Consider the following 27688-nt stretch of genomic DNA (forward strand, 5'->3'; position numbering starts at 1 on the left):
ATAATAAAAGCTTGTACTGTAGCCGTGATAGAAAAAAATAACAATAGAGCCTACAGTTTTCATAAGGAAAATGAAAGCAATTTGTCCTAGACTACTTTACTAGACTGGTTTCAAGCTGACATGAGTGAGTTCACATATGTACGAGATCTAATAGTAAAGAAAAAAAAAAGTGAAGTTTCCTACAAAAAGTTTTATTCCAAACTTATTACTTTTAAAAAAAGGCTTTAAAATATATAAAAGCTAGGATAGTTTAATACTGCAAGTGAATATATGAAAGACCATATATTTGAACTGTGGACAAAGATAAAAAGATATGATTGATCATCGCAGTTGTACAACTGCAATTACCCCTGGCCAGTTAGCCCCCAACCAGAAGTTGATTGGCCCCCAAGCAGAAGTAAAAAACATTGTCAATTTCTCATTCTTTAATCGACTTCAGCTTGGGGGCTAACCGGCTAACGGCTACTTGAGGGCTGAACAGCCAGTTTTTGCAATTTTAGAAGAATTCTCAAAGATCACTCAAAGAGTAAATCTTCAATGCCCTTGCATAAAAAATAAAAATTAAAACATATACATACATATTACTTCACCTACAGTCATACAATTACTTAAACATCCGAAGAGCGTGAGCATGTCATGACCAATCAATGGCGAAGCACGCAAGTGACGTCATAACTCTGACAAACAAACAAAATGGAATGGTGGAAGATTTGAAGCTTTTTTCAAGCGCGTAAGCAAGTGTTCCTAGAGCAATTTTTGAAGAGAAAATTTGGCGTTCATTTACCTTCTATTTCTCTCTGAGCATGCTTATGTTGTCTGACTCTCGCGGGGTTCCAATAATTTGCATTCTATTTTTAGACTTCGCGCGCTTTCGTATTTCACCACAGGGATTGCAGCTTACAGCTGTATGACAAAATAACTTTCTAGTGTTCACGCTTCTCTGATAATCAACCATTAACATAATTTATATGCATGTTGCGGCGTCATAAATAAAGAAATAACATGCAATGTTAAATTGGGAACATTCTTACTGTTCTCGACCCTCAGATCGCATTCTCTATTTCTTTGTGAATTATACTCCACTCGGTCCAATTACAAAGAGTACGTACTTATGGAGCCATTTGGAACGCTTTGCGTAAGTGGTCGCCCGAAATATTTATGTAGATAGTTTCTAAGAAACATACTGTGTGAAAACACCAGGATGTTGTTCTCGTTCCGGCTTTGCAGAAACGAGTGAAACTGCTCTATTCTTCGCTGAAAATGTTCGTCGGTTTCACCCATTAAAAAGGTCCCGTTGGTCACTATCCATTCGTAGCACTTCCTCTGATCCGTCAGCTGAACTTTCAAGCTTTCTTCCACGTACCACCAAACGTTTGGCGGCAGATCACTAAAATCAAGCGTTGGATACATTTTCTCGAGGCTGTCCTTTGTGTTGCCTATGTCGCACAGTGATTCCCCTCTCTCGCCGCACCAGTGGGAAATAACAACATTCTGGCTCCCATAGGATCGCAGGCAGGTCTCAATGGTTCGCCTGTACGGGGAACTTATGGCGACTTCGGCGTTTAATTCCAATATTTTCTGCTTTATGTCCGTCGCTTGCTGTTCGCCATAAGCGCTCAATGGTGCATCCAAGTATGCTTCGGACTGCATTTCCTTGTGTTCACGTGGCAATTTAAAAACATGTTGTGCTTCGTTCCATGTAGACTGATAATGGCGAACGAAATGTACGGTCTTCTTTCCGATTGGCATAGCTGATTAGCTGCTGTGACTGTGTTCTCGAATTTTTATCAACCGGCCGGTGAAACAAGCCAAATTTTTAGCAAGTCGCCTAACTTGTTCCCAGGCTTGCACACGGTACTCACGACCTTTAAACGTGACTACTCATCGGTAAATTTCCACAAATTTGCATGATTCCTGGCCACGTGAGTGAAAAACGTTCTATAACAAACACGAACATACTAGAAAATAAATTACCCTCAAATTTTGACTTCCATTTAAAAAAAAAAAAAAAAAAAAAGAGGCTGGCAACCTCAGCGAGAACCACTCACGAAAGTTATTCAAAGCGTTTGTAGATAGAAGGAATGTCCTAAATTGCAGTTCTCAGCTCATTTCTTTTGCTGCTGCACAATTCAATTTTGTTTTCTGTGCATGTTTCGAAACACATACACACGAATAAGAGCTACATCAGTATAACTGATGATTTTCATGGCTCTGTCAATTTCAAGCCCGCTCATCCTCACCCCCCTCCCCTACCTCCCTCTGGGCATTTGATACTTTTGTCATGACTGTGAGCTGAGGCATATAAAATACAAAATCCCCAAGGTGGGGGCGTGAGAAAAGTGAAAATGCCCCACCCACGGGAGAGCATCAAAATCATACGACTGCTACCAAAATGTAGCTTTATATTTCATACCTAGCTCAAGGACTAAGTCAACGGACAAGTTACTGAAAACAAAGCAATAACCACTGAAAACGCGTTAAATGAAGGCAATATAACTCTTCGTTTTTGACTAAACTGTCAAATGCCAGCTATGGACACGCACGTTTATTCCACGCGTGAGCAGATGCTTTATTTTTTGCGCAGTACCCAACTAGGTAAAAACAAAATTAAATCTGGCTTCCCTGCATTAATTTTTTTTACGCCTAAAAGTAACTCAAACGTTGATTATCCATGTGAGCCCATTATTAGAGCCTTTCTCCTCTTTCCATCTCCATGTTCCACGATGGAAAAACAGCCATAAATTTATGCAAAACACCACAGACAGCTGTATCGGTACACGAATCACACGATTGCATAGGTATAAGAGATACAGGAGGCTCTGTTCGCAGGCTGAGGTATGTGAAGTCTGAGGTGATGAATTATTTTGATGTGGTTCGAAACGTTCATTATAAAAAAAGCCGCCGTGCGAGGTGAGCGCAGGCGCAAATCTCTATTGGTTGTTGGGGTAACTTCTGGGTCGTTAGGGTTCCTGCAATGACCCTGGAAGCGAGACTCGTTTTTCCCGGTGTGAATAGGCCATATTCGTATTCTCGGTATTGGACTGGAACTAGCTTGCAATTGAGGCTCATGCGGGGGAATATCATTAAAGAGATTAATGTCATTTGCATTTGAAAAGATTCCCCGCATTAGCCTCAGTTGCAAGCTAGTTCCAGTCCTATACCGAGAATACGAATATGGTCTATTGTGAAATGCGCGTCGCCCCGTAGAAACCAGAACGGTCGCCTTCTTCAGCGTTCTGGCTCTCTCTGTCACGCAACATTACGCTCTCGGAGAGAGTGTAACGTTGCGTGACAGAGAGAGGGCCAAAACTGGACTACAGTGTCTTGACTTCATCCGAGATTTGAAAATATTTGTTTGAAATACTCTCTGACTTTTTCTTCCCGAGAGTACAGCCGTATAAATCACAAGCTACAATTGATAGAATCTACAATTTCCTTCATCTACAAAGAAGAGATGTTACAGAAACGGTAAAAGAGATTTGTAATATATTTTCTTTCTTTTCTCTACATATACACAGTATTATCAAGTATGTAAATTGTTTCTGCGTTAAGTTTGCCGCTTAGTGCTGTTTAGCAGGGAGAGCGAACCTCAGTCAATCCAATTATAAGATTATACTTAATTACATACTTTTAACTAAGTAGCAGGTCAAATCCTGCCGAACATCAAAGGGATGCTGTACATTAATTTTCAAGCAAAAACAAGGTTTAATTCGATATCATCTAAGAATTAAGCCATCTATCTGTTGCTAAGAGAGGATGATCTAACAGGGCAATTCCCCCAAACACGAGCCTCACTATACATCATGACCGCATTCGGTTTCTGCACCTGCTGTTTCACCGTGAGATCGCTTAAAAATACGCGAAAAATCTCGAAAATTGTGATAGAGCGTTGGTAATCGATTTCTTAATCATCATCTCCTCAGTAGAGAATGCCTACTAGCTAGAAAGATCACGTGCTGTTCAGTCACACCAACCGTAACTGTAACCTAACGCGCAACGTCCGCTATGTGACGCCAGAAAAATCTGTCACGCAAGGTATTTCAACCTGATTACCACAAGAAGCCAGCTCCCCGTTTATAATCAGAATAATTATCAGAGTAGCCCCTGTAGTAGTCATGTAATTCTTACTTAAATCAGGTCAACGTAATTTAAGAGCTGAACTACTTTGCAACACTCTTAAGAACTTACTGATCAGGCCCTGTTTTTACGACGCAATTATACATACAGCTTGTGACAGCCGTGTTGAAAGGAAGGTTTCATGAGGGGTGGTACATGGTTGAAACACATCACTCCGTCACGCCATACTGTCACGCTGTTTCAAGAAGACATGTTAGCGCTATTTCTAACTTTGCTGGAAAGAAACTAGTTCAGATCGAATGAAAGGAAATACAGTCGAGCTTCGTTATATCAAACTGTTATCTTTAATTTCCCGCTATCTCGAACTCAAGTCATTTTCCATTGGATAACTTTCATCAGTCATTAGCTATCAGTTATTTCAAACTTCCGCCATATTGAACTATTCTTCGTTTCCCTACCGGTTTCGAGATAACGCCATTCAATTACACTAGCAAGCCAAACGACTGAAACAGGTCGACTCAATCATCTTTTGCGCCGTCAAAAGATAACCAACTGCATGATATCCGAAAAACTGCTGCACCACCAAGTGAGAACCAATGTATCTCGTAACACCCCTCATGAATATATTTATACCTGTACCGAATTGTACTCTATTTCAGTAATAAAATTACCTTTTAATAACATCTACAAGCAAGGAGAAACCGACCAGGGGCTCAAATGAGACTTCGGCTTCCATTACTAAGCAGTTCTTCGTGACTCTCATTTTTTTTTTTAAAAAAAATCATAAGTTTTGTACTTTGTCTTAAAATTACAGCAAACACAGTATTTAGGCCGCATCCACACTACGTCGGAGAAATCTGACGCGGCGTTTTCAGTTTGAAAACGCATCGAACGTTTTCCGTTCACACTACGCCGGAGAAATTTGAAAACGCAACAGTCAGCGGACATTTTGGATTTGTGGTTGAGGAAAACTCGGACAGGGAAATCACGTGATTGTAGTGACGTCACCGTTTTCGTAAAGCTCCGTTTTCAAAATGTTTTCGGTCCACACGAAAACGCAAAACCGGCGTTTTCAAATTCCTCCGATTTGAAAAGCGTCTTGGAAAAGCTTCGTTTTGGTGACGGGTTAGTGTTGACGGTAGGTCTAACCGTAGCATTAAAGCTGCGTTTTCAAATTTCTCATACGTAGTCTGGACTGGGCCTTCGACTGTTAGTCACTAACATTTCCAGGACTAAACAGCGACCAACCAAACTACAAACGATAGTTGACCAGCAACGTAAAAAAAAACGGAGTTAAAAATACCTAGAGATTTATAAATTGCTTTCCACACAATCCTTCGTCTAAAAAAAAATAATCCAATTACAATTTCTTGAGTTCAACACTAGAAATTGTCAGTTCTTGAACGGTAGTTTGTCTCTCCTTGGGAGAAAAGAAAATTAATGGACCAGATCTTTGTCACTTGGTTTGCACACGTTATAAATGAGGCTAAATTAGGTTACACTCGCTCGATTTTTTGTCTATTCGAGGCCTAAACTGAGCCCATAATATTCAATAATCTCAGTGCCTGACAAGTGGTAGGCACTCGTGAGTCACGTGATTCTTTAACCAATCAGGTGACACTGTACACGTGCCCTTCTATGTCACATGCGTGTCATACACGTGACAACTGTAAACTCTTCCCGGATTCAGTATGGTGCCTTCTGTTCATTCAATTCTATCTCGCATTTATCAATGGAATTTCATCCCTTTCCCATGACATTACAGAGGCGATTGACAAGTATGAGTATTGTCGAATACAATTTTGAATAGAAAGGACTTGCTATCTTCATGATTACAAATTAAAATATCCTAAATCTCTAGTAACTTAAAAGTCAGCTATGTTATTGACTCAACGTAATTTTCTGGTATAAGTCCTGTTCTACCGTTCAGTGTTCCCTCCAGCCAGCCAGGTTCTTTGGAAGGCCGCACTATAGAAAAATCAGAGCGATTGAGACGTTAGAAGCGGAAATCAATGTGTGAAGGTTAATATGTCAAACGAGAATTTTGGATTGCTGCCTGTGGCGAGGAGCGAGTAAAAGGAAAAAAAACACACTTCGCAAGTTGGAAATGAAAGAATTAACTCTTTCGAGTCTCCTAAGGACATTATGGCTTTAAATTTGACATTTAAACGTACTGAAAAGTACGAAGGAAACAACCTCGTTCCCAGGGTCTCTCTTCTTCCAGTTGCAAAGAAAGCTGGGGACCACAGCCTGGGGTCAATAAAAATAACCTGTTGACCTGGGTGGGATTTGTGCTCACGCCCTACATATCACCGTTTTACAAAAATGTCAGCTTACCATTTGAAATAACCATACCAGCATCAAATGAAAGCTCGGAACTGTTTTCTGCTACACAAGGATATATCGTTCTGACTTTCCTGTCGGTAACAAAAGGACACGAAATACCAAGTCGTTTTTGACATGCACAATGTTTACCTTCAAATGGAACAAAAACGACTCAAAATAATAGATTACTACGGTAGAAAAACAGTAAAATAAGCAACAATAAACCAAAAAGGACTGAGGATGGTTAGGATTGGTAAAGATTGAGGCCAACCACGAACGATGAATGTGTTCACAAAAAGTTATAGATAGAAGAATTCGTTATTTTTTCCATTGCATTTTACGTCTGTCCCTTTTCATTCAAAGCAAGTCAAAATTAGATAAACAAACAATCATCTTACTTTGGTGTTTTCGGCGGTGGTGTCGGCTCCTCATGAGGGGGAGGCTCCCTAGGGAGAGGGGGAGGACCCGTCCTCCAAGACTGCAACCCCCGGTTGAGACTCCCACCTTGACTACTGAAACGGCGAATACCAGGAGTGTTGTCTTTGTCGTTCCTGATTGCAACAATAAAAACAACAGAGAAAGAAAGAGAGAGGAAAGAAAAAATGAAAAAACCTGGTTGTTGAGAAAAATGTCATTCTTCGAGCGCTTTATTCATCCCGCGGTCCAAAAAAATCCACACTGTTCCAACATAGCTCTACAGCACATACAGTAAATACAGCTCCACAGTTCACTGTTTTTGATTGGCTGCTACTCCTGCAACCAATCAGAAACGCGTTTCTGGCAGGGTTTTCTGCAGAGTTATGTCACCAATAAGGAATTTCTTTGGTCTGAAATCTCAGTCGCTTCTTAAGGTGGCCGAACACAGTTTTCAAGAGCCTCTGCCTAATTCACCATTACTTTAAAGCTATTTATGCTTTGGCGTCCGTTTTTTGCAAGAGTCAAGGTTAACCACAGAAGGGTTTACTCTCACATTTTGGCTAAGGTGAGTGCTGTTGCCATGGCAACGGGGCTGGTTAAAAACAAGGCTTAAAAAATGGTTTTTGTTTATTTAAAAAAAATTCAATCGTTAGATTTTTTCATCATTTGCCCACTATAAATTGACATTAAATCCCTTCTGTCAACACTGTTCTAATAAAACTTTGACATAGGCGACTTTCGTCATTCGCCGTAAATCGTTTTCACTGCATGTTCTGTATTATCAAAAATTCCCTATGTCAAAATTCAGATTTTTTGCGATAGATCATTCGCGTGGTGTCTGAATTATTTTTTTGCCAAATTTCTTGAAATTCTATCGACTGGATCGTTAGAAATCGGCAAGTTTCTGCAAAAGCAATCGGTCTCAATTTTTCGAGCAACTGCCCATGCACTGCATTTAACTGGGTTCTTTCGGTAACAAAGAAAAAGCTGAGAATTGCTGGGTTCTTTGCGTCGTTAACTTTTCTAACATAGCTTTGTAATATAAGACTAAAGGTATCAATACACTGCGTTCAATAAGGGAGAAAAATAGCGCATATAGTGCGGGTGTTGAGTAAATAAAATGATCGCTCTATTGAAGGCATGTTTGTTTTTCAATACTTGTGCGCGCGCTGAATTGCATCAATAAAAGCGCACGCGAAAACTGTGTTCGGCCACCTTAAGCGGCGGAAGGCTAGGGTAGAGCGACCGTTGCTGACGTAACTGTTTCTGTTTTTCCTCATTAACTTAACAAATTGACGTCAGTTTTTCATGCGTCTGTCCAGTTACTGATCATGAATTTCGTCATAACATTGTCAAAGTAGCTGTGGATTGGGCCGAGTGGATCCGCAGACTTCTTTGACAATGTTATGATGAAATTCATTGTCAATATCAGGACAGACGCATGAAAAACTGACGTCAACTGATTTGTTTCTCACAATAACAAATTGTCAAATGGTCCGCTCTCGCTCGTTGACGCATGGCATAAATTATAAATGTGTCTGTAAATGGTCTGGATAATAGCAGGCAAGTAACTATTTTTAAGAAAGGGACAACACCTTTAAGTTTAAAACAAGACATGTTTCGATCGTTCAACGATCATCTTCAGTTGTGAATTCGTTTACAAGTTCGGTAAATTATAAATTTGTCTGTCCGCTTATTAGCAATGAAAATTAGCCAATGAGCGCGCGAGAACTTCTACAGTTATCGTAAAAAATATGACTTTGCCCAGAGAAGGTATAAGGCTAGATACGAATTGACAACAAATATTTAAAGAGCTTGTAAAACTTAGTGATTGGTGAAATCTGTGGCACTTTGGGTGTAATATTCAGGAGCAAATTGGCTTTCAAAACCTGCAGAATTTCTGGGTGGCAAAAGCGCTAATGAGCTCATACATTCTTTTCGAGTTATTAATTTTTTTTTCTAACCCACGTCTCACAAAAAGTATACAATACATCGGGCTCAAATTCCTTCGGACAGTTAATCGTCCTTTACCCTTCCAATATTCAGTGCTGGCATTTTTGCAGCTTGATCAGGAACTATATCGCTTACGCTAATGACGCAAATACTGTAAACAAAGATTCCCCTATTAAGTGCTATTACAGAAAAATTAACACAGGTTAGAATTTTCCGAAAAAGCGTGATATAACTTGCTCAAGATCTATTTGAATACGGGAATTGTGGTATAGTGGTATAGTGGTATAGTGGTATAGTGGTATAGCGGTATAGTGGTTTTATGATAAACAAACATATGTAAACAAACATACAGCATTCTTGTCAGTTTAAGGCTTGTAGAGCAAAGGTGCTACAGGCAAATTCTAAACATGCGTGTACAGTGGCAGTGTTTTAATTAACAAAGAGGTTTAGAGCAAGAAAACAAACCAAAGAGCAAGAAAAATAATACAAACAAAGAGACAGACGGCAAACAATGCTCTTCAAGACAGCATAAACATTTCACAATGAATGATGTATCACAAGACAAAATGAAGATATCCATAAACATTACAATTTGACTGAAAGAAATGAGAAATCTTGTTAAGAATTCATTTGAAATTTCACTGAAAACATACACAATTTTTTTGGTCTCCAAATGTTTTACACAGATTTCACTTTTTCAGAGGCGTGAAGAAACGGCAGGCTGGCCAGAAATTTGTCTGCATTCCCAAACTGAAACGTTTGCCACTTCTTGTTTTATTTCACACTCATTTTTTTTTGTCCAAGCTAGTCTAAACGGTGGCAAACTACAAAGAAACTTCTTTACATTTAGTAAAACAAGCAGATGATTCAGCAAACAGTTTGCCGAACGGGGAAAGGGAAAGACAAATCTTGGAGACTTACATGGAATCTATCATAGAAAACGGTCTTGAAGAGCCTGTTACTTCAAATCTGCTTTTAAACTCAGCGCTAAAATAAACAAGCAAAATAAAAGCATGAAGCAAAACAACACATGCACGCTACGTACGGCAGCTAAGGCTGAAACATAACAGCAAAATAAACTGCAGTCATATGTAGGTGTAAAACAGAGGACAGCAGGGAAGGGGGGGGGGAAGAAGAGCAGGAAACGGGGAAGGAGCGCACAGAGGAGAGAAGGAAAGTAGGGAAGGGGGAGGGAGAGCGGGAAACGGGAAAGGAGAAAAGAGAGGGGGGAAGGAGAAAAGAGAGGGGGGAAGGAGAGCAGAGAAGGGGGGAAGTGGAGCAGAAAAGGTGGTGGGAGAGTGCAGAAGAGGGAAGGAGAGTAGGGAAGGGGAAGGGAGACGGAGAGCGGGATATGGGGAGGGAGAGAATGGAATTGAAAGAGGGGGAAGAGTATGGAAAAGGGACGGTGGGATAAGGGCATGGAGAGTGGGGAAGGAAGAGGGCCAGCGGGGAAGGGGAAGGGATAGCGGAGATGTAAGGAGGGGGGACTGGGAAAGAGGAAGAACCTTCCCCTTTTCTTCGCATTTTTTACCTCCCCTGCTCCATCCCCGTTTTACGGCGGTTACGTAGCCTAGTCACACAGGACTTTACAGTCAGTTTAATTACTCCTCTTGCCTTAAAAATTACTGTCCAAGTTTGATACTTGAAGGCAACTGCCAAACGTAATCTGAAACGACAACTATACAAGGGACCCCAACAGAAAATCAGAAACAGCTTCTACATTACTGTGACTAAATGACTGCACTTATAAGCATTGAGTAAAGAGCTTATACAGCTTGTCTGGATCAGCAGCAAAGCAAGTAATGTGGCTTGAAGCGCTACAAGGATCATGCAGGGATTGTCTGTTTCAAAACAAAACTATAAAAGGAAAATAACGTTGTTGTGTTTTAAAGACGGAGAGAGAGTCGATTGTACTCACACAACTTCTGGTTTCTTAGGGGGTGGGGCTGGTTTGCCTAATGAAGAAAAAATAAAAATAATAGATTAACAATAGCAAAACTTCACAAGTCACGGAAAAGGCGTGAAGTCACAAAATGACGGAGCTCCGAGACGTGACTATGCTTTGTTCACGAACACAAAGTTCGTACTCTTTTGAGCTTTTAAAATTCCATGACTTTCCATGACCTTTCTGAGTTTTTCATGATCTCTGTTACGCAGCTGTTCTCAAAGTATTGTTACAACAATCTATTATTTAAGGTATATAAGGCATTATATAAGGCATTATGGCGCATAAAACGCTTGCTAGTGTCTATTTTTTATTGAAATTAAAACCGGTTGTTTGAGTTGTCTGTTATTTTTTTGCCTTTCTTTTCTCACAAAGCATATTGCTTTTCCATGACTTTCCATGACCCACACACTTCAATTTCCTGACTTTCCAGGCCTGGAAAATGAAATTATAAAATTTCATAACTCTCCAGGTTTTCCATGACCCGTACGAACCCTGGAACATGATTAGATAGTGAGTGCTCCAGGATTTCTACTCTCATCAAAACCATTTCGACAGAAAAATCAGGAGTGCAGTCTTGGTGTTCAAAATTTTGAGATACACTAATGAATTTGACTTTGTTGCCAAGAATACAAGGCTCCTCCAAGCCACTGCCACTCTCCTCTCCCTCTACTTCCCGCCTCTTAGGACTTAACTTAGTTTGTTAAGTATTCAAGACTGGGCTATGCCTTCTTGTACACGAACAGGTGTCATTGGAGAGCCGTAGTTTATTGTACCGGGTCCTGCGTAGCAGTTCACCACCACAGGCTCACCTGCTTTTTCTTTCCAAAAGTCCCTGGGCGAGAAAGGCGGTTTGCTTTCACTTTGAGGGGTTGAATTCAAGCTTGATGGCTCTGATAAACTGCTTAGATCATCCTCAGAATCTGGAGTCAAATGAAAAAGTGATCAGCATCTGATTTCTCCTTACTGTATCCATACAATTTTAAACAGTCAGGCCATGAGAATTAAGAAAACCATCATCTAAGACACAACACACATATGCATCACCAAATTCTGAGATCTAACATTAAAAGATGTGTACAACAATCAATTGGGGAATTGATATTTTTGAGCCTTGACTTGAAGAGAAAGACTGATACTAGCTAAGGTTTGAGGTTTGCTAAGGTATAAACCCAATTGTTCAATGAATTTTAACTTAGTTCTAAATTAAGAGTTAGCTGTCTTACATCTACAGAACAAAAACAAATGAGTGAGTTCACTCATTCAACAAGCATAACCAAAAGATGACATACACACAGATACATTGCTTTTAAAAGGCTGACCACATTATGTTTATGATTGCATTATAGAGGAAGAACTATTTTTCCAAAATCTGGGTTTACATAAGCAACAAAAAGACACAAAAAAGATTTCATATTCTTGTACTTGCATTCATACACACATTGCCTTGATTTATTTGGAATTTAGTACTGTTTGCGGATGTGGGAGGTGCGGTGGCCTCATGGTTAGTGCGCTCGTCACTGGATCGAGCGGTTCGGGTTTGAGCCCTGGCTGGGGACACTGTGTTGTGTTCTTGGGCAAGACACTTAACTCTCACAAAGCCTCTCTCTACCCAGGTGTATAAATGGGTACTGACGCACTTAATGCTGGTGGTAACCCTGCAATGGACTAGCATCCCATCCAGGGCAGAGTAGAAATACTTCTAATCGCTTCATGCCACAGAAACTGGGATAAGCTCCAGCCTGGTGGGCCACTTGGCTTGCATGCAAACTTTACCTTTTAGTGTATACAAAGTATTATCTTACAAACCACAACAAAGAAATCTTACTTGACACAATAATTGCCTTCACTCTTGGCTTTGTCGCTGGAGCTGGCTTGTTTGGAGGGGGTGGGGCACGGTATGCTTTGGAGGGGAGGGGGAGAGGCTTGGTTGGCGTCACAGGTTTGCCGTCACTCAGTTTGGTACCAGTCTCGTCACTGTTCCTTTTCTTTGGAGGAGGCTTTGGCTTCTCATTGGCGATTGGTGAACTGTCCTTTTCGTCAATGAAAGGATTCCCTGTGCTTTCCACCGAATTAAAGGTGTCTGTTGAATTCTCAGAGCCATCTGGACTGTCTGGTCCAAAAATCTAGGAGAAAAGCCACAGGTTACCCAATATAACACCTCTGTGACATTACCCATTCCCATTCATAACAAGGGAAAAAACCTCACATCTAAAACCCAATGAAATTAAAGGGCCCTAGTCAGCCACATCTTTATTTTTGTTTACATGTGAGAGTTTTGCTATTACATTTTGTTCGGAGCATGTTGAATTGAAGGAAATCACCATGCAACTACTAAACATAATTAAACACACTTTCAGGCACACAACTAACAGTAAAGAAATATGATTTTGCTTCACCATGCAATATCAATAATTTTGATAGCAACGAAAATGGCGGAGGCTGACAAGGGTCCTTTAAGTTCAGACAGATAAAATCATAGGCATGCAAAGCATGCAGAGAATCCATATCATATCATGAACTCACTGTGTTAAATTCATTGATAAGAAGCTCAATAACAATGCTCTGGTACTTCAAGTTCATAATTGCAGCCATCGTCTCTTCTCTGGACTTCATCAATGTTGGACCAAACACCACTCCTAAGTTACTAGCTGCCATTAAATTCTTGTTAGAATGAGCAGCCACACTGAAAGAAAACAAAACATTAACAGATGTGATAAAGTATGTACTGTGACTAATACCAGAAAAAATATTTACTCAACATTTCATGACAGTGAAACATCTATATTCTGAAATGGTATCTGCAGGATTCAATTTTTTTCATCAAAACTTTTAAGCGCTTCTCAATTACTGTTAAGGACCTAAAAATCTTTTTTTTTTTAACAGTATTTAATCTGCCAACTGCACATGATCAAGCAAATATTTTTAAAGCTTCATATTGTGAAGAGTAGACTTACTGTGTTAAATGTTTCATAATCATTCTGATTAATGTCCTGTTTTCTTCAGGAAGGTCAGCCACGAGAGATCTCAAAGCTTCTACCCGCTTCTCGTAGGTGTCTTTTTCTACAACAAAATCATCATTAACATCTAAACCTGTCCAAATGAAACTCTCTTCTAAACACGATAAATTACTCTTTAATTTTGGCGTGAAATTTCAGTGTTAATTTATATATTCACATGTGAAATTACAAAATTGCCAAGGCAATGTCTTGTCAAAGCTCTAATAATTTCCTGCGCCTGAAGGCTCTGAAAATTAGTAGAATTTTAACAAAAAGCCCATGAAATTATTTTGTAATCACTATTTGATTACCCGTACTTATTATTTTTTTGAATTAACTCCATAAAGTTTGCAATCCCTTCTTGGTGTCAGTTTTCCAACTTACCGTATTTACCTGTGTATTAGTCGATCCCGTGTATAAGTCGACCCCCAATTTTTGAGGCCAAAAACTAGATTTTCTTAATTTCCAGGTAAGGATTTCTTGGAAAACTTATCTTGTATTTCTTAAAATTATCTTTCAGCTACCACAGATATGTAAACAAATCACAGCATGTTTCAATGCGCAGTTTTAAAGCTTATTATGGCACGTATACGAGCGTTTTACCCAGTTTAGCAACACATGTGCATGCAGACTTTTCGATGATAATTTTTGTAAAATGCTCACAAAAATCAAACGTAAGGATTTCAAACAAGCCTTTTTAAGTGCGAAGAGATTAAAAGTGGCTTTATAAGACAGGCAAAACACCAAAGAAGCTCACGACTTTCAGAACGACGCCGTAAACAAAGTGCAAAGCGTGTGTTGGGAACTTGGTAGTCAAGCCTTGAAATTGGTCAAGTACTGGTACAGAAGTCCTCGCACTCGTATCCTACCAGGTTACCAAGCAGAGAAGTTCCAAGCGCGAAAGATATTTTCTCCGAGCGGCTTTACTACAGCTTTATTGAAAGGAAAAATATTGGTTCTTTATGACAAAATTGAGCCAGTGAGTGTCTACAAGATCCAGGTTAAAATTTAATGAATAAATGTTGATGCATTTTAACTTGAAGCTCTGATATGGAGAGACAGATCGCTAAGCGAACGTACGTTGTAAACTGTGCTGCCGCTTATCACATGTTTGTTAACATTGAAAGACAATTATTATGCTAATTATTTGACTGACGCTTGGATCTCAAGTTTTGACCCATGTATAAGTCGAGGGCAAATTTTTGGACTGATTTTTAGGTCTTGAAAGGTCGACTTATACACGGGAAAATACGGTGTGCTATTCAAAAGTACTCAAGCAGTCAAGCTGGATTTTTCCTTTTTAACATGGTACACTTAAAACAGCACAACTTGGAAATAGCTTCAAGCTACCTGACATTCCAGTTGAAATATTTCAGTTGATTAAATTATCTTTTCTCACAGCCTACAAGATTGATTTCATATTGAAAATCGAAGGAGAAAATAGACAATGACCACAAAAAGTAAGCATTATGAAAGGTTCAGTACTATGCTGTACTTACTAACTGAATCCAAGAACTGCTCATGGTAGTCATATGTAAACAAAGGCTCAGGCATGTTCCTGTCAATAACAAATTCAAGATATTACCTACTTGGGAAAGAATGGTGACTTGGATAAAACTGAAATAATTAAGAAGCTACCGTAATTCAAGTCAAATTCAACCAGACTGAGCCTTGCATATGTTACACAAAAGAACCTAGTAGATGTACTGCTTTGCTGGGCACCACAAGTTTCCCGCAACTCAGTGTACATGTTAAGAACAAGCAACATGGGTTCGACTTCTGTAGAGGGCTCAGAGATATTACCTGCCCAAATAAATTTGATTCATCCATCTCTTATATAATTAGTTTCAATGCCCTTAACTTCAGTTTTCTAAAGCTACTTTTGAGAGAGATTTCTTATTCATCTCAGGTTATAAATGAGTACTTGACAGTTCATGTACATGTATCCAACAGTTCTATTGTACGTCCACATCAGCCCACCAGCTGCCCCTAACCGTTCAATCTACTAATCAAATAAAGATTGACTTGTTGATTAATTGCTTGATTGATAGCATCTTAATCCTTAACTATAAACTAACCTTAAGTACTGTTTGAGGGCACTGGTGATAGTCTTCACTTCCCACTCGCATTCTTCATTCGCAAGGTCAACTGACTTAGCTTTCTTCTTGTCGATACATTGTAAAAGAAGATTTTGAACTTTAGAACCCACACCAACTATTCTGTAAAGACCTTGGTCTGTGATTCCTGCAATTAACAAATCAAATGGACAATGAATTAAACCTTGACAATCTTTTCTTATCACTCTGTCTCATCCACAAACAATACCATTAAGTAAGTAACAACTCTATTTTGCGAGGATAGCATTGACTACAGGTAAAACTTCTGAGTCAAATAACAAAGAAGTTTAATTCATTCATTCAAAATGATCACATTGCCTGACAAAACACTTCTAAAAATGGCAAAACATAGGTATATACGCAAAATTAATCTCACTGTTTGACAAAATTCTTGATGCAGTGGGGTAAAAATGTTGGCTTCCTGTGATTTTCAGGCAATGAAACAATGAAACACTGAAACTAACCTCTTTTTTCCACTGCTGAAATACATTTCATGATAAATGTAAGTTCGAGGTCACTGATTTCCTCTGCAAGGTAATAAAGAAAAAATGAAAAATCTTTTTGTTAATAATATTATTGAGAAAGGACAGTGGAAAATGATGACAGAAGATTCTGGAGGAGCATAGCCATGACAGAGCTGAAAGAAAAGCTAAACAACAACTTGAAGTACATAAGTAATTAATAATATATTTCTTATACAGCACTATTCACAACAAAAGATCAATAGCACTTTACATCAGGTATAATATAATATAATTATTATTATTAATAATAACAATATAGTAATGATATAATAATAATAATAATAACAATGATAACAATAATAATAATAACAACAACAACAACAGACTTACGGTCTTTGTACTTTGGCAGGCTATTAGAGTCCACATACAGCTGAAAGAAAAATTACACATTGCAGTGTTAGAGTCAACCATCCACATTACTGCTCAAAGGTACATGTAAGTTACCACCTCACAAGAATAGTTTTGTATTTGACGAGTATTGTTTCTTTGCATGAGTGAGAGATGCAACTAGCGATAAGTCAGATGAGATTTGGTGGCTGACGTTTGAGAGTAACTGTACATGTAAATGCCACCTAAATGCAGACCCAAGTTCGTAAGACCATTCTCACTACCTTTAAGGTTGACTTACAGGTTCTTTACCATCCATGGCTTGTAACCATAATTTTCTGTCTTCTTCATCCTGTGCTTGTAATAAAATGGGTTGATTTCTGTTCCAAAAAAGTAATGTTACAAAGAATTGTGACGCCAAACCAAGACACAGCAAAAGAAAACTCTGACTTCTACATCTTTCCTATAGCAAAGGTTCTGAGAATTTGGTGCTAGATCAAGACAATATCCTGAGGTGGATGACTTTTCTTTCCCCTTTGACAATGAAAAAAGACTGATTGCTGTAACGCAATATTCGTTGATGAAAACAGATTTTAATTGTTAACCTTCCTGCTATATCTAACTTGTCATTTTTGAAAGTGTGAGTGCATGATGCCAGTACACTAACCTAACTGTAAATAGAAAAGAAGAAATTACACCGCCACTCAAACAGAGCTGGCTTATCAAATAAAAGTATTTATTATGGTTACTTTTAGACCTCCTTGCCACTTGTTTGCAATATTTACTGTATTTACTTTTTTGCATCTATTAACATATGGAAAATTGGAAACTGATTGTACTTAACATAACTGATAAATACCTTTCAAGAGCAGTTATTTCAAAAGTGAATCTTCTATCTATAGAGTCTGTCATTTTTCTATACAACAAAACATAAATTAATAATTACTTAAATTGGTATTAATTAAATTAATACCAAACTATAAGTCTTGCATGTACATTAACTACGTCATGACATTATGACAGAGTGCTGTGAATTGCATTTTGTCAAAGTACGCTGAAGTGTTGACTGAATACAGTGTGGTGTTCAACTATATTAATTTTTATGATGTTCATGAACTACTGGACAGGCCATCCACATCTTGCAAATCCGATCAAAGAAAAGTGCGATGGAATATTTATTCATTGCATTCAGTCTCAAACACGGCAGACCCAGTGGCAAAAGTACACCCTAAATTCTTGCTAGTAACTCATGCTCAGTCAACTAAGATTATCTCTTCTAATATTTATTCTACCTGGTGCATGATGTAACAATTATTGTGTCTGTTGATGCATTCTAAAAGACAAGATTTCACATGTGATTAGTTTCTAGCTAGTTACATAAGAATTATGCATTATGTTGCACACAGTACAGAAATTGAAACAATTTGCTACGTTGTGCCCATGAAAAATAATCTGCACTCTTTTTTTGCTATGATGAAAAAACCTGTTTCCAAATTTGCTTTCAGTAAACAGATAATTAAACTCATCACAAATAGATGAGCTTGGGAACTGGTGCCTTAAAAGGTTAGCGGGGTGCCATAGCCATAAGCTGCTAGGAGGTATCCATGGCAACCCTGGAAAGCAGGAACCACCCAATCAGCGTCCACTAACCGGCACCGTCACACTGAAAAAATTCAGTGGAATCTACTTACCTGGAGAATACTTACCCTGACCAAGAGCAAAACAGGAGGGAGGAGAGGGTGCAAGAATCCACAATGATTCACGAGCAAAGCAGTGCAACTGATCCGCAACAATCAGCAGAATACGCTACAACAATTATGCAATGAACCATAAACCCCTGCAAAACCTCTGACAGCCACCCCACAGGTCACGTACTCCCAAATGCGGAAACCGCTGGCTGCATAAGCTCATATTTAACTTGCCTAAATGATATTAGCTGGATAGGCATGCTAGCTGGCTGCATTAGCTCAAGTTTAACCTTGCCTAAATGATATTTGACCACATATACCATCTGCAGATAGGTAATTAACAAGTATCCATCTGTTGTCAGCTTACTGATAAAACAGAGCTTAAGAAACCACAACAGCAACGGCCATGAGAATGCCACCAAACAAAAGGTTTAATGAGCAGAACAGTGGCTGTGCACGTGCATTATAAATCTTTGTACATTTCTTAGCCATTCTCTGCATAATAATGTGAAATGACTATGTTTTGCATATTTTGGAGAATGCAAATGATGGTGGCTAATTCTTCATAGTTTCATTTGGAATTGAACACTGGTGTTACATACTTAGCTTGAGCAAGTTCTGAGACCAATGGGTATGCTGTACAGATTGGGACAATTGCAAAGTTCAAAGGTACATTCAATATAAATTCATTTTCTACCACGTATTGTCCCTGAGGTTGCCGTCATCATTGCTTAAGCTCTCTCACAGAATACACCAAGTAAAATGTACATAATTATAAGTAATTTACCACATTATTGAACACCTACCAGTCTTCCCTGGGTCTGTGTGAACGGGATCATTGTTAAAATCTTGTTTTCCTTTGTGTACATACAAAAATGTTTATTCCACGTGTATGTACCAAGGCTACCTAAAGTGGCCACATAAGAAAGCAGATCAGTTGGTGTTTCAGCAATTATTACTTGGTCATTTGACTTTTACATGTTGCTATTTATGTACTTTTTTTTTGGAGGGGGGGGGGGAATTGATGTAATGGTTTTAGTCCAGATATATATATATATCTCTATAGATAGATAGATAGATAGATAGATAGATAGATAGGTAGGTAGGTAGGTAGGTAGGTAGGTAGGTAGGTAGGTAGGTAGGTAGGTAGGTAGGTAGGTAGGTAGGTAGGTAGGTAGGTAGGTAGGTAGGTAGGTAGGTAGGTAGGTAGGTAGGTAGGTAGATATCTGGACTAAAACCATTACATCAATTCCCCCCCCTCCAAAAAAAAAGTACATAAATAGTAACATGTAAAAGTCAAATCCATGCCCAGAGCCCTAGCTATTTTCATGGTCATGAAGATACTGTACCTTTCTTTTGGACACCGAGATACCCTTGTCTTGTGTGGGCTCCGCGATACTGAAGTTCACCACTTAGGGCTTTCTGAAGAGAAAAGAGAGTGCTTTAGATAATATAAATGTGTGCACTCTAGAAACCTAAAATCCTTGGGTCTTTGGCCTGCACATTCAAACCTTAGGCAAAGTTTTTCTGTATATAGACATGCTCCTGGTATATAACAATGTATAGTTTGTAGCTGTATTGTGGATGAATGCGTTACTAATACAAGTAGCCGAAAAGTGGTGTTTACCTGTTGCACCCGACTCATCAGGCTTGCAGCTTCAATTTTTGTTGTGTCAAATCTCTCTCTGGTCTGAAAAAAAATATATGAAAAAATACCATGAATAATGTAACAACAGCAATAACAACAAGAAAACACAATTTCAGGTCAATTTCACAGGGTATTGACTGAGCTGATCGTTATGACGCGCCATAACATTTGAGCCGAAGAATAAGATGTCTAGCTCTCACACTAAGTCAAAATACATGTATGTAGGGTAAGGATCTACATCTACATGTTTTGACCAAGAATTTATACTCACATTTTGAAGTCTGAGTTGAAGATCTTTCATGAAATCCATATAATCATTAAATACTTCATGGCCTGATAGAAACAAAAGTTTAGTAAACAAATATAAATAACACCAGAGGAGTAGATTTTTTAACAAGAAATAGTTAATGTTAGTAACGCAATTATTGTTTAACTCTGGAAAAATCCACTGGCACAATGAACACAAAACTACGAAATCCTTACCGCTATGATAAAAAGTAATGTGTCCATACATAAAAGATAAAAGCTGAAAGAAAAATAAGACAATATTATATGGTCAAATGTCACCTACAGATGGACACCATTTGTAAGCAGATGCTTAGTTATGGTCCTAGCCACATACAAACAATACTAAATATAATATCGTGCCACTATAATGGTACCTTAGATTGAAATAATACAATTCAAATTACTGTTTAAAAAAAACTGCAAGCAGCTGAGGTTTTTTATATCTTTGCAAAAACCTGATTTCAAGTGAAGATAAGAAAACATTTCATTTTTAGCAGAACATTATAATTTATGGTGTAATTAGCCCATTGACGCCTGTACCGCCCGTAACCATCCATTTCCCTGTGCCACCCATAACCGCCCGAAAAAAGCACGTGGGGACAATTGCCTTTCCTACCCTCCCTGAAGAATTTTTGGTTCTCCGGTTGCTCTATTGTTCTTGAGTACAAATAAACCAATCAGAATGGACTTTCTGAGCATATTTTCAGAGGACTTTAGGGGTCCTAGAAAGACTTTTTTCCTTCTTAAAATCGTGCGCTCGAAAAGTGCAGGTAATCATGGCGCGTCTTAAAACTTCCAAGGTCTTGTTTTCATTCCTAACACAGATAAATTACTGATTTGGGCTTTAAAATAGAAAGGAAAAATACAAATCAATGTTTAGGTGGCCTCAGAATGGAGGATCAAGGAGTAGAGTCCTCAAAACTTTCTAGTGAAGAAGTTTTTCTTCCTACAACCGCCGCGAAAACATGAAGATCGGAGCACTTTCAAGTAAGTTTTGACAACAGATCACAGATTTAAAGCAGCTTTTTGGACTTAAGAAACAAATGGTAATGTACATTATTACTTTGACGCTGAATTCAACTTTTGAGACGATTGATAAAGCCACGGGCTTTAAAATGACTGCAAAAGCGGTCGGCAAAAACTCAAGCTTTCCCGTTAGTGTGAAGAATAATTTGAACATGAGGCTCACACAGCGAAGAACGTCTGCAAAATTTTGGGTAGGAATTAGGGGTAGGTCATGGGCAATTTCATTCAGGCGTCAATGGGTTAAAAGAAATTAAATGTCATCTTAGAAATCAACTTACGGTTTCCACAAATTCAAACTTCTTTTTCTCATTAACTTCCTGAAGTTTGACAACATAATCTAGAGCTGTTTGGTGAAATGAGCGTTTCTCATTCTGAAGCTGGGTATCCGCCTGAGTGTGCAAACAACATATCTAATGAGTTAATCAAATATCCAGGACAATGACAAATAAATTAATAAATAAATAAATCACAACATTTAGAGAAGAAACCACATCAGTCTTAGCTGGTTTTCATGTGGCTCTTCTATCCTTGTTGAATTGGAATTTTAAGAAGTTGGTTTTTGTGGAGGGGGAAAAACCCTTGGAGCAAAGCAAGAACCAACGACAAACTCAAGCCACATACATGCATGGCATCGAGCCAAAATTGAACCCGGGCCACATTGATGAGGCGAGGGCTCTCACCACTGCACTACTCCTGCTCCCCTAATGATACCCAATGATATCCAGGGTGAAATGTACTCTTGTTATAATTCATAGTCATTTCAGAGCAACAAGTTTCAGTTACTGTAATTACTCTAAGAATTGTCACAGTGCTTGGTAAATGTTTTGAGGCAGGGACACAACCCAGATTGAATCAACTTGGGTCGTTGATTTACTTAAGAATAGCAATTACATCGTGTATTCGAGAATGAGGCAGATTATTTGAGGGAAACTATTTCAATAATATCCCCTAAAGGAGGTAATAATTTTATTCAAGTGGAGCCATTACTCTAGCGATGGATGTTATTCAAGTAAACATGGTCTTACATCATTCAAAAATGAATCTTTCTTTTTTGAAGACAGATTCAAGTAGTTCTGTACTGCTAAACAGTATTTTTCAGTCTGCTTGTCAAATTTCTTCTTTTCCTCCTACAAGAAAAAAACAGTCTGTCAGGAATTAAAATGTAATACATGTACCAAACAAAATTAAAATTTAATCTTTTTCTTTAGAGCATTATCAAGAAAACAGGGGTTTTGGACGAGTTTCGTTTATGTCAATATTTTTATGTTGCCTCAAAGGAACCTAAGAATCAAACCTTGCCAGACAAGAATCATGTAACAATAAATGTAAACACAAAAGAACTTTTGTACCTTTGCTCCACCAATCTGCTCTTTTCTAAATGTTTCCAGTGGTATAATCAGCTGGGCATTTGCATGATTTAACTGGTGGCAAACAAGTGTCATGAGGCAATTAACTCAACTCAGTAATGCATCAGTCAATGAATCAATCAATCTATCTTTATTTGTACTCAGTCTTGCTCAAAATAAAAAAATTACAACAATGAAACTACTAAAAGTAAAAATTAGAGTACTAGCTGCCTGGAATAACCATAGGGGCTAGCAGAGCCAGGCAGCCAGTTAACATCAGCATTAAATAGAAATAACCTACAGGTCAGCAAGAAAACTGAAGCACAAATTCACATATAAGATGAAAAATAGAAGAGGAAAAATGCTATTTCTACGCCATGAAAGAAGTCTAAAATAGTTAAATTCAGTGCTGGTGAAGTGACTACAACTACACATGCAACATAAAGTGACCACAAGCATTCCTACTCGTCTTGAAATACTATCATAGGTCAAATCACTATTTTTGCCAAACACATTGTAAATATGGTTGGACAATTATCAGCATTTAATTAAGCAATTTGCATTCAGCTAATAAATTTATAGCCATACGTGAGGTAATAAGAATGCTTAGCAATGTACCATGGAGTGTTCATTCCATGTTAAAGCATTCCTGGAGAGTCTATTTGTGCCAAAAGAAAACACACAGATCCATATGTTTTACAATTTTAAGCATGTTTTAAAGGAAACAAGATCTGCAAACAAGATCTTTACATTAAAAAGCTAACTTAAGTCACTTTGGTCTTCAGACAAATTGTCTTTCTGTATTGAAAAACTATTCAGACAATATAAAAGTTTGGTTGGACAGTTTCCACCACAGTAGCTGCAGTTAAAAAATAATTTTAGTTTGAGTCAGTAAAATCTGCCATGTATATCACTATGTTTGGGTTGGTATGTCTCACAGGTAGCCCAATGTGTTAAAAAGGTAATTGTGAGCCCTGCGGCCCCTATATTTTGACAAGTTGCTAATAATAACTGGCTAATACCCATTTATACTCCCGACATATCTTGTTGTATCCATTGGTTCAATATATCAAACATAGCTCTTTTAGTACAATTTCAGCCATCATCATGGATCAAATAACTGACCATGTGGATTGTGGGCTCATGCAAATAACTTTGACCCCCTTCAAGAGCATACAGGACCCACCCTACAAGGAACTTCCTACAGTGGCCTGGTTAAAACCCACGCGTGTGACCTCATGCTCCACAAATTAGCCATTAAGACACTACATGTACATGTACATGACAAGAACTTGTTAAAGAACAAGATGATTTATAATAACTGACTTACCATTCTGTCTCGTTCATCTTCCACAGTGTCAATCATCTTGCCAAACTCTTTTAGTGCCTCAGCTAAAAAATAATTTGAATTCAAGGATAGAATCATCTAATGAATAAGAAATAATCAATCATTGCTCACAGAATTATTTCAAGTCACTGTCAGTGGTAATTTTTCCAGGCATAATTTCAATTGCACCAGCAACATACACAAAACTACTGAGTAAACGTTTTGTTGAGCAAGGTGAGCTCTAATACATGTATGACTTCTGTGGGTAAAGATTTTTGGTGGCAAGCAGCCACACATTAACCCTACCCTGTAACCTGTAACAAAATCTCCAACTAAACAAGGGATGTCAAGGTCCCACATATGGTTTATTTTTGTGCTTACCCTCGCTCTGAAATATTTTAAAAAATGCCAGGGAACTAGGGGTGGGTTGCGGGCAATTTAATGCAGGCGTCAACGGGATAAGAAGCATAATTCAGCTTACCAATATGTATTTCATCATCAGTCTCCACCTCTCCAATACACTCAAATCTGAAGCCATCTAGCACTTGTGCAAAACTCCTCTGTGCTCTGGATAAGTCTACAAAAAAACAGGACAGAGGACCACCCAATTATATTATGATCACAAATTATTGTTGCTGCGCCTTCTTAAATAATGCTTTCTGTATGCATGATCAATTTCAAAACACTCATCTTGACTACAAATTTACATACATGCATGTCCAGTACAATTGCAGTAGATTGACATTTAACTGTGCACCAAACCAAACATTCTTAAAATTCAGTTGAACTTATAGAGGACAACAAACCCCTTTGAAAATGAGTTAACTACACATGTATGTAAGCAAAAATTACCTCTGACTGTAGGCATAAGATATCTATAAAAGATGTAAAAAATAAGGCATCGAGCAACTGAACCATAATATGCAAATAACTTTTAGCTGGTATAATGATAAATTATTTATTTCTACCACTAATAAAAAAGTCATTTCTACAATTAGAACTATATTTAGCCATTGAAACAAAAGACCTACATTGTAATTCACTGAGAAAATAATCAAGAAAAATAACTTCTCTAGAACCACAGAACACCTTGGAACAAAATACAAAATGTAACTTTAAAACATATAAACAATTGAAAAAAAATTAATCTATTAAGGCTTTTAATAAAAGTTTACTTTTGGTAAGAGTTGAAGATTTCCTGGTAGTTTTATGGCTTACATTTCTTAGAAGGCTTGCCTTTACATAAAATAATTCTTATATTTTTCTTTCCTTTCTCTTTCCCTTCTACTTTGTTAAACAATCAGACACGAGTATATGCCAAGTCAGCTCCCAATCAACATTATGTGCTTCAAGTTTGCGATATTCCTCCTGTCCATCATCATGGAATTTTTTCTTAATATTTTCATGCGCAATAAACCCTCTATCAACCAAGCTTGTTCAGGACCACACTGAAAGAATATCTGCCCAAAGAATTTTTCACATGGACCTCCACAAAAACTGAAGGATATCTGTAACAGTTATAGTCAACTGATGTCATTGTTTTATCTGCTTCAAAAAAAATATGGACCATGGGACTTCACATTGTAAGATTTTCCTGCCCATGAGGAACAAATAAGATTCTCTCTTTTTTTAACCTCCCCTAATAATAACAACAGCTTAACATGTCTTTTGTTCCTTGGTTCTCAGGAGGCTCCCCCAAGAGAATATAGGAAATGAACAAAAGTAAATTAATTAATTAAGATAAATAAAAAGTAAAAATTAGAATTAGAGAAAAAATAAAACATTGATTTAAAAGATAAAATTAGAATTATAGGTACACAAATTTGTAAAAACGACACTAAACTATTTAAATTTACAGAAAGTTGAATTCTCCTTCTGGCTGATGAATCATAAGAAAACAGTTTCCTTTCTACAATTTAACAGTGCAATATTTTAAGAATCTAATGAATGTGTCACGAATTAGCCTATCCACTGAATGCAAACAATAGAAGTCAGGTAAACAGGACACGAAATCAGCTCTACGTACAGTTCAGCTCACTTGGACAGAAACAGAAAGGGTGCTTGTTTTTAAATTTATCCGACACACATAACTTATAGTCATACAGTACAAGTAATCATTGATGGAGAAAACACGCCAGATTAAAGACCGTACGAACAACACAAAGGGGAATGTCTGGCTACAATAGCTTCAAGAAATCCTGAATAAAGGGAACCCCTTGTTAACATTTCGCAGTTTCGTCGGGCAAATGTTTACAATGTTAATCTGATATCGTATCAAGCAACTTTTATTCCATTTTCAGATTCCCACTTGACGATCATGTCAAAACTTCAATATATTACCGTTTATTCTTCATTTCACATACAAATATTGTAAGTTTATCCTTAAGATCAGTTGTCCCACATCCGTTTTGCTTTGTCAAGAATCAACGCCTGGGATAGAGCGACTGAATTTAACAAAGAACTGAAGTTTGAATGATCGTCTCATAAACTTGGAATGTTTCCACTAAAATCAAAGAAAGCAAATTCTTAAAAAAATTAATTCTAGCGAAAAGTTTCACGAGAGCTTGCGTAAACGTCGACAGTCAATTTCGTTTTACAAACTCAACTGTAAAAGTTCAATCCACGTGACGATAAAATGATTGTTACCTCATCACACTTTGAAAAGACGGCTGTATGTAGCCACAAACAAGTGACTGAACGATCAGAGAAGAGCTCAAACATTTATATTGAAGTTCCTTGGAGCCAGTTGCAGGAAGTCGCCTTGTCCCTTAGGGCTAAAATTAGCCTCGAAAAATAACAGAGTATGTACCTTTGGCTGTCGCTTTGAGCTAAATTGACACTTGCTTAAAAAACGACAGCGACTTCCAAGCACGTATAAGAGGTACCAAGCAGTGTAATACGGATCAAACTGCAGAGATCTAGAGTACCTACTTTCAATAGCCTTCAGCAAAGCCTTGCATTCCTTGATCAGCCCCTTGATAGCCTCGTTCGTCCTCTCCAGCTCCCGTTCGTGCTCGTGAATGTTCTCGCGGAAATAGGGACTATCCAAAATACAGTCCTCGAATTCGAGAGGCTTAAGCCCCATTACTGAAGACAAATGACACCCTTTTGCTATCTATGGCTTAAAGATTCCTTAAAACCGACTGGAAAATTCATAAACAACTCGTAGAATCTGTCCGTCAGTTCTCTTCTGGAAGTTTTGATTCTGATTACGCATGTGCAGACACGTGACCAGTTGTCCGTGACGTAAACGGAGCGACTGCAGGCATAGGAGCCCCGCCCCAGACGGGAAATGGGAAGTTGATGAACATCTTAAGGCTTTGTTTGTTTTGAAGAAACCTTAGTTAACCACAAGTAGTAGTTAATTTTAAACGCTTCTTTAAAATAACAGCTAGTTCTCCTTACGTCAGGTAGCGGGCATTACACGGGGAGAGGAAGTTATATCGCTGCCTACACAGGTTAATACGTTGAGTGTATCTTTTGTTGCTACAAGACTTTCATTTACTCACAAAGGTTGCAGGTTATAAGGGGAAAAAAGAAAGAAGAAATAAAAGCGCCCCTTAGCACACAGGCGAAATTAGAACGTTTTCTTCCGATTAGTTATGAGTTAACCAAAGTAATGAAACTAATATATATGACGTGGAAATACTAATGTATTGGCGACAAAACGAGGAGCCCGCA

At 38.1% G+C, this 27688-nt stretch overlaps 2 protein-coding genes across 3 annotated transcripts; both read right to left on the minus strand.

The window, feature by feature from the left end:
• Positions 1-31: 31 nt before the first annotated feature.
• LOC145496796 (rho GTPase-activating protein 26-like) lies at positions 32-27227 on the minus strand. Of its 2 annotated transcripts, XM_081476541.1 has the most exons (27): positions 26939-27227; positions 24489-24584; positions 24011-24072; positions 22684-22755; positions 22360-22461; positions 21613-21723; positions 20504-20546; positions 20292-20353; positions 20000-20062; positions 19722-19794; positions 19179-19279; positions 17977-18017; positions 17544-17600; positions 16986-17064; positions 16688-16727; positions 16298-16360; positions 15795-15960; positions 15216-15274; positions 13675-13780; positions 13244-13403; positions 12546-12843; positions 11530-11640; positions 10691-10727; positions 9694-9759; positions 6801-6953; positions 6415-6494; positions 32-6045 (listed from the first exon to the last, which is right to left on the minus strand). In XM_081476541.1, the coding sequence occupies exons 1-27, from the start codon at positions 27090-27092 to the stop codon at positions 5954-5956; spliced, it is 2547 nt and encodes an 848-aa protein (XP_081332667.1). In that variant the 5' UTR covers positions 27093-27227; the 3' UTR covers positions 32-5953. The 2 variants fall into 2 exon arrangements, with proteins under 2 accessions (XP_081332667.1, XP_081332668.1); XM_081476542.1 differs by lacking the exon at positions 9694-9759 and having other exon boundaries at positions 26939-27226.
• Positions 535-1749, minus strand: LOC145497449 (uncharacterized). Its single transcript, XM_081477253.1, has 2 exons — positions 1185-1749; positions 535-542 (listed from the first exon to the last, which is right to left on the minus strand). The coding sequence occupies exons 1-2, from the start codon at positions 1747-1749 to the stop codon at positions 535-537; spliced, it is 573 nt and encodes a 190-aa protein (XP_081333379.1).
• Positions 27228-27688: the final 461 nt, after the last annotated feature.

Source organism: Orbicella franksi, chromosome 9, assembly GCF_964199315.1.
Source record: "Orbicella franksi chromosome 9, jaOrbFran1.1, whole genome shotgun sequence".
In the NCBI taxonomy this organism is placed as follows: Eukaryota; Metazoa; Cnidaria; class Anthozoa; order Scleractinia; family Merulinidae; genus Orbicella; species Orbicella franksi.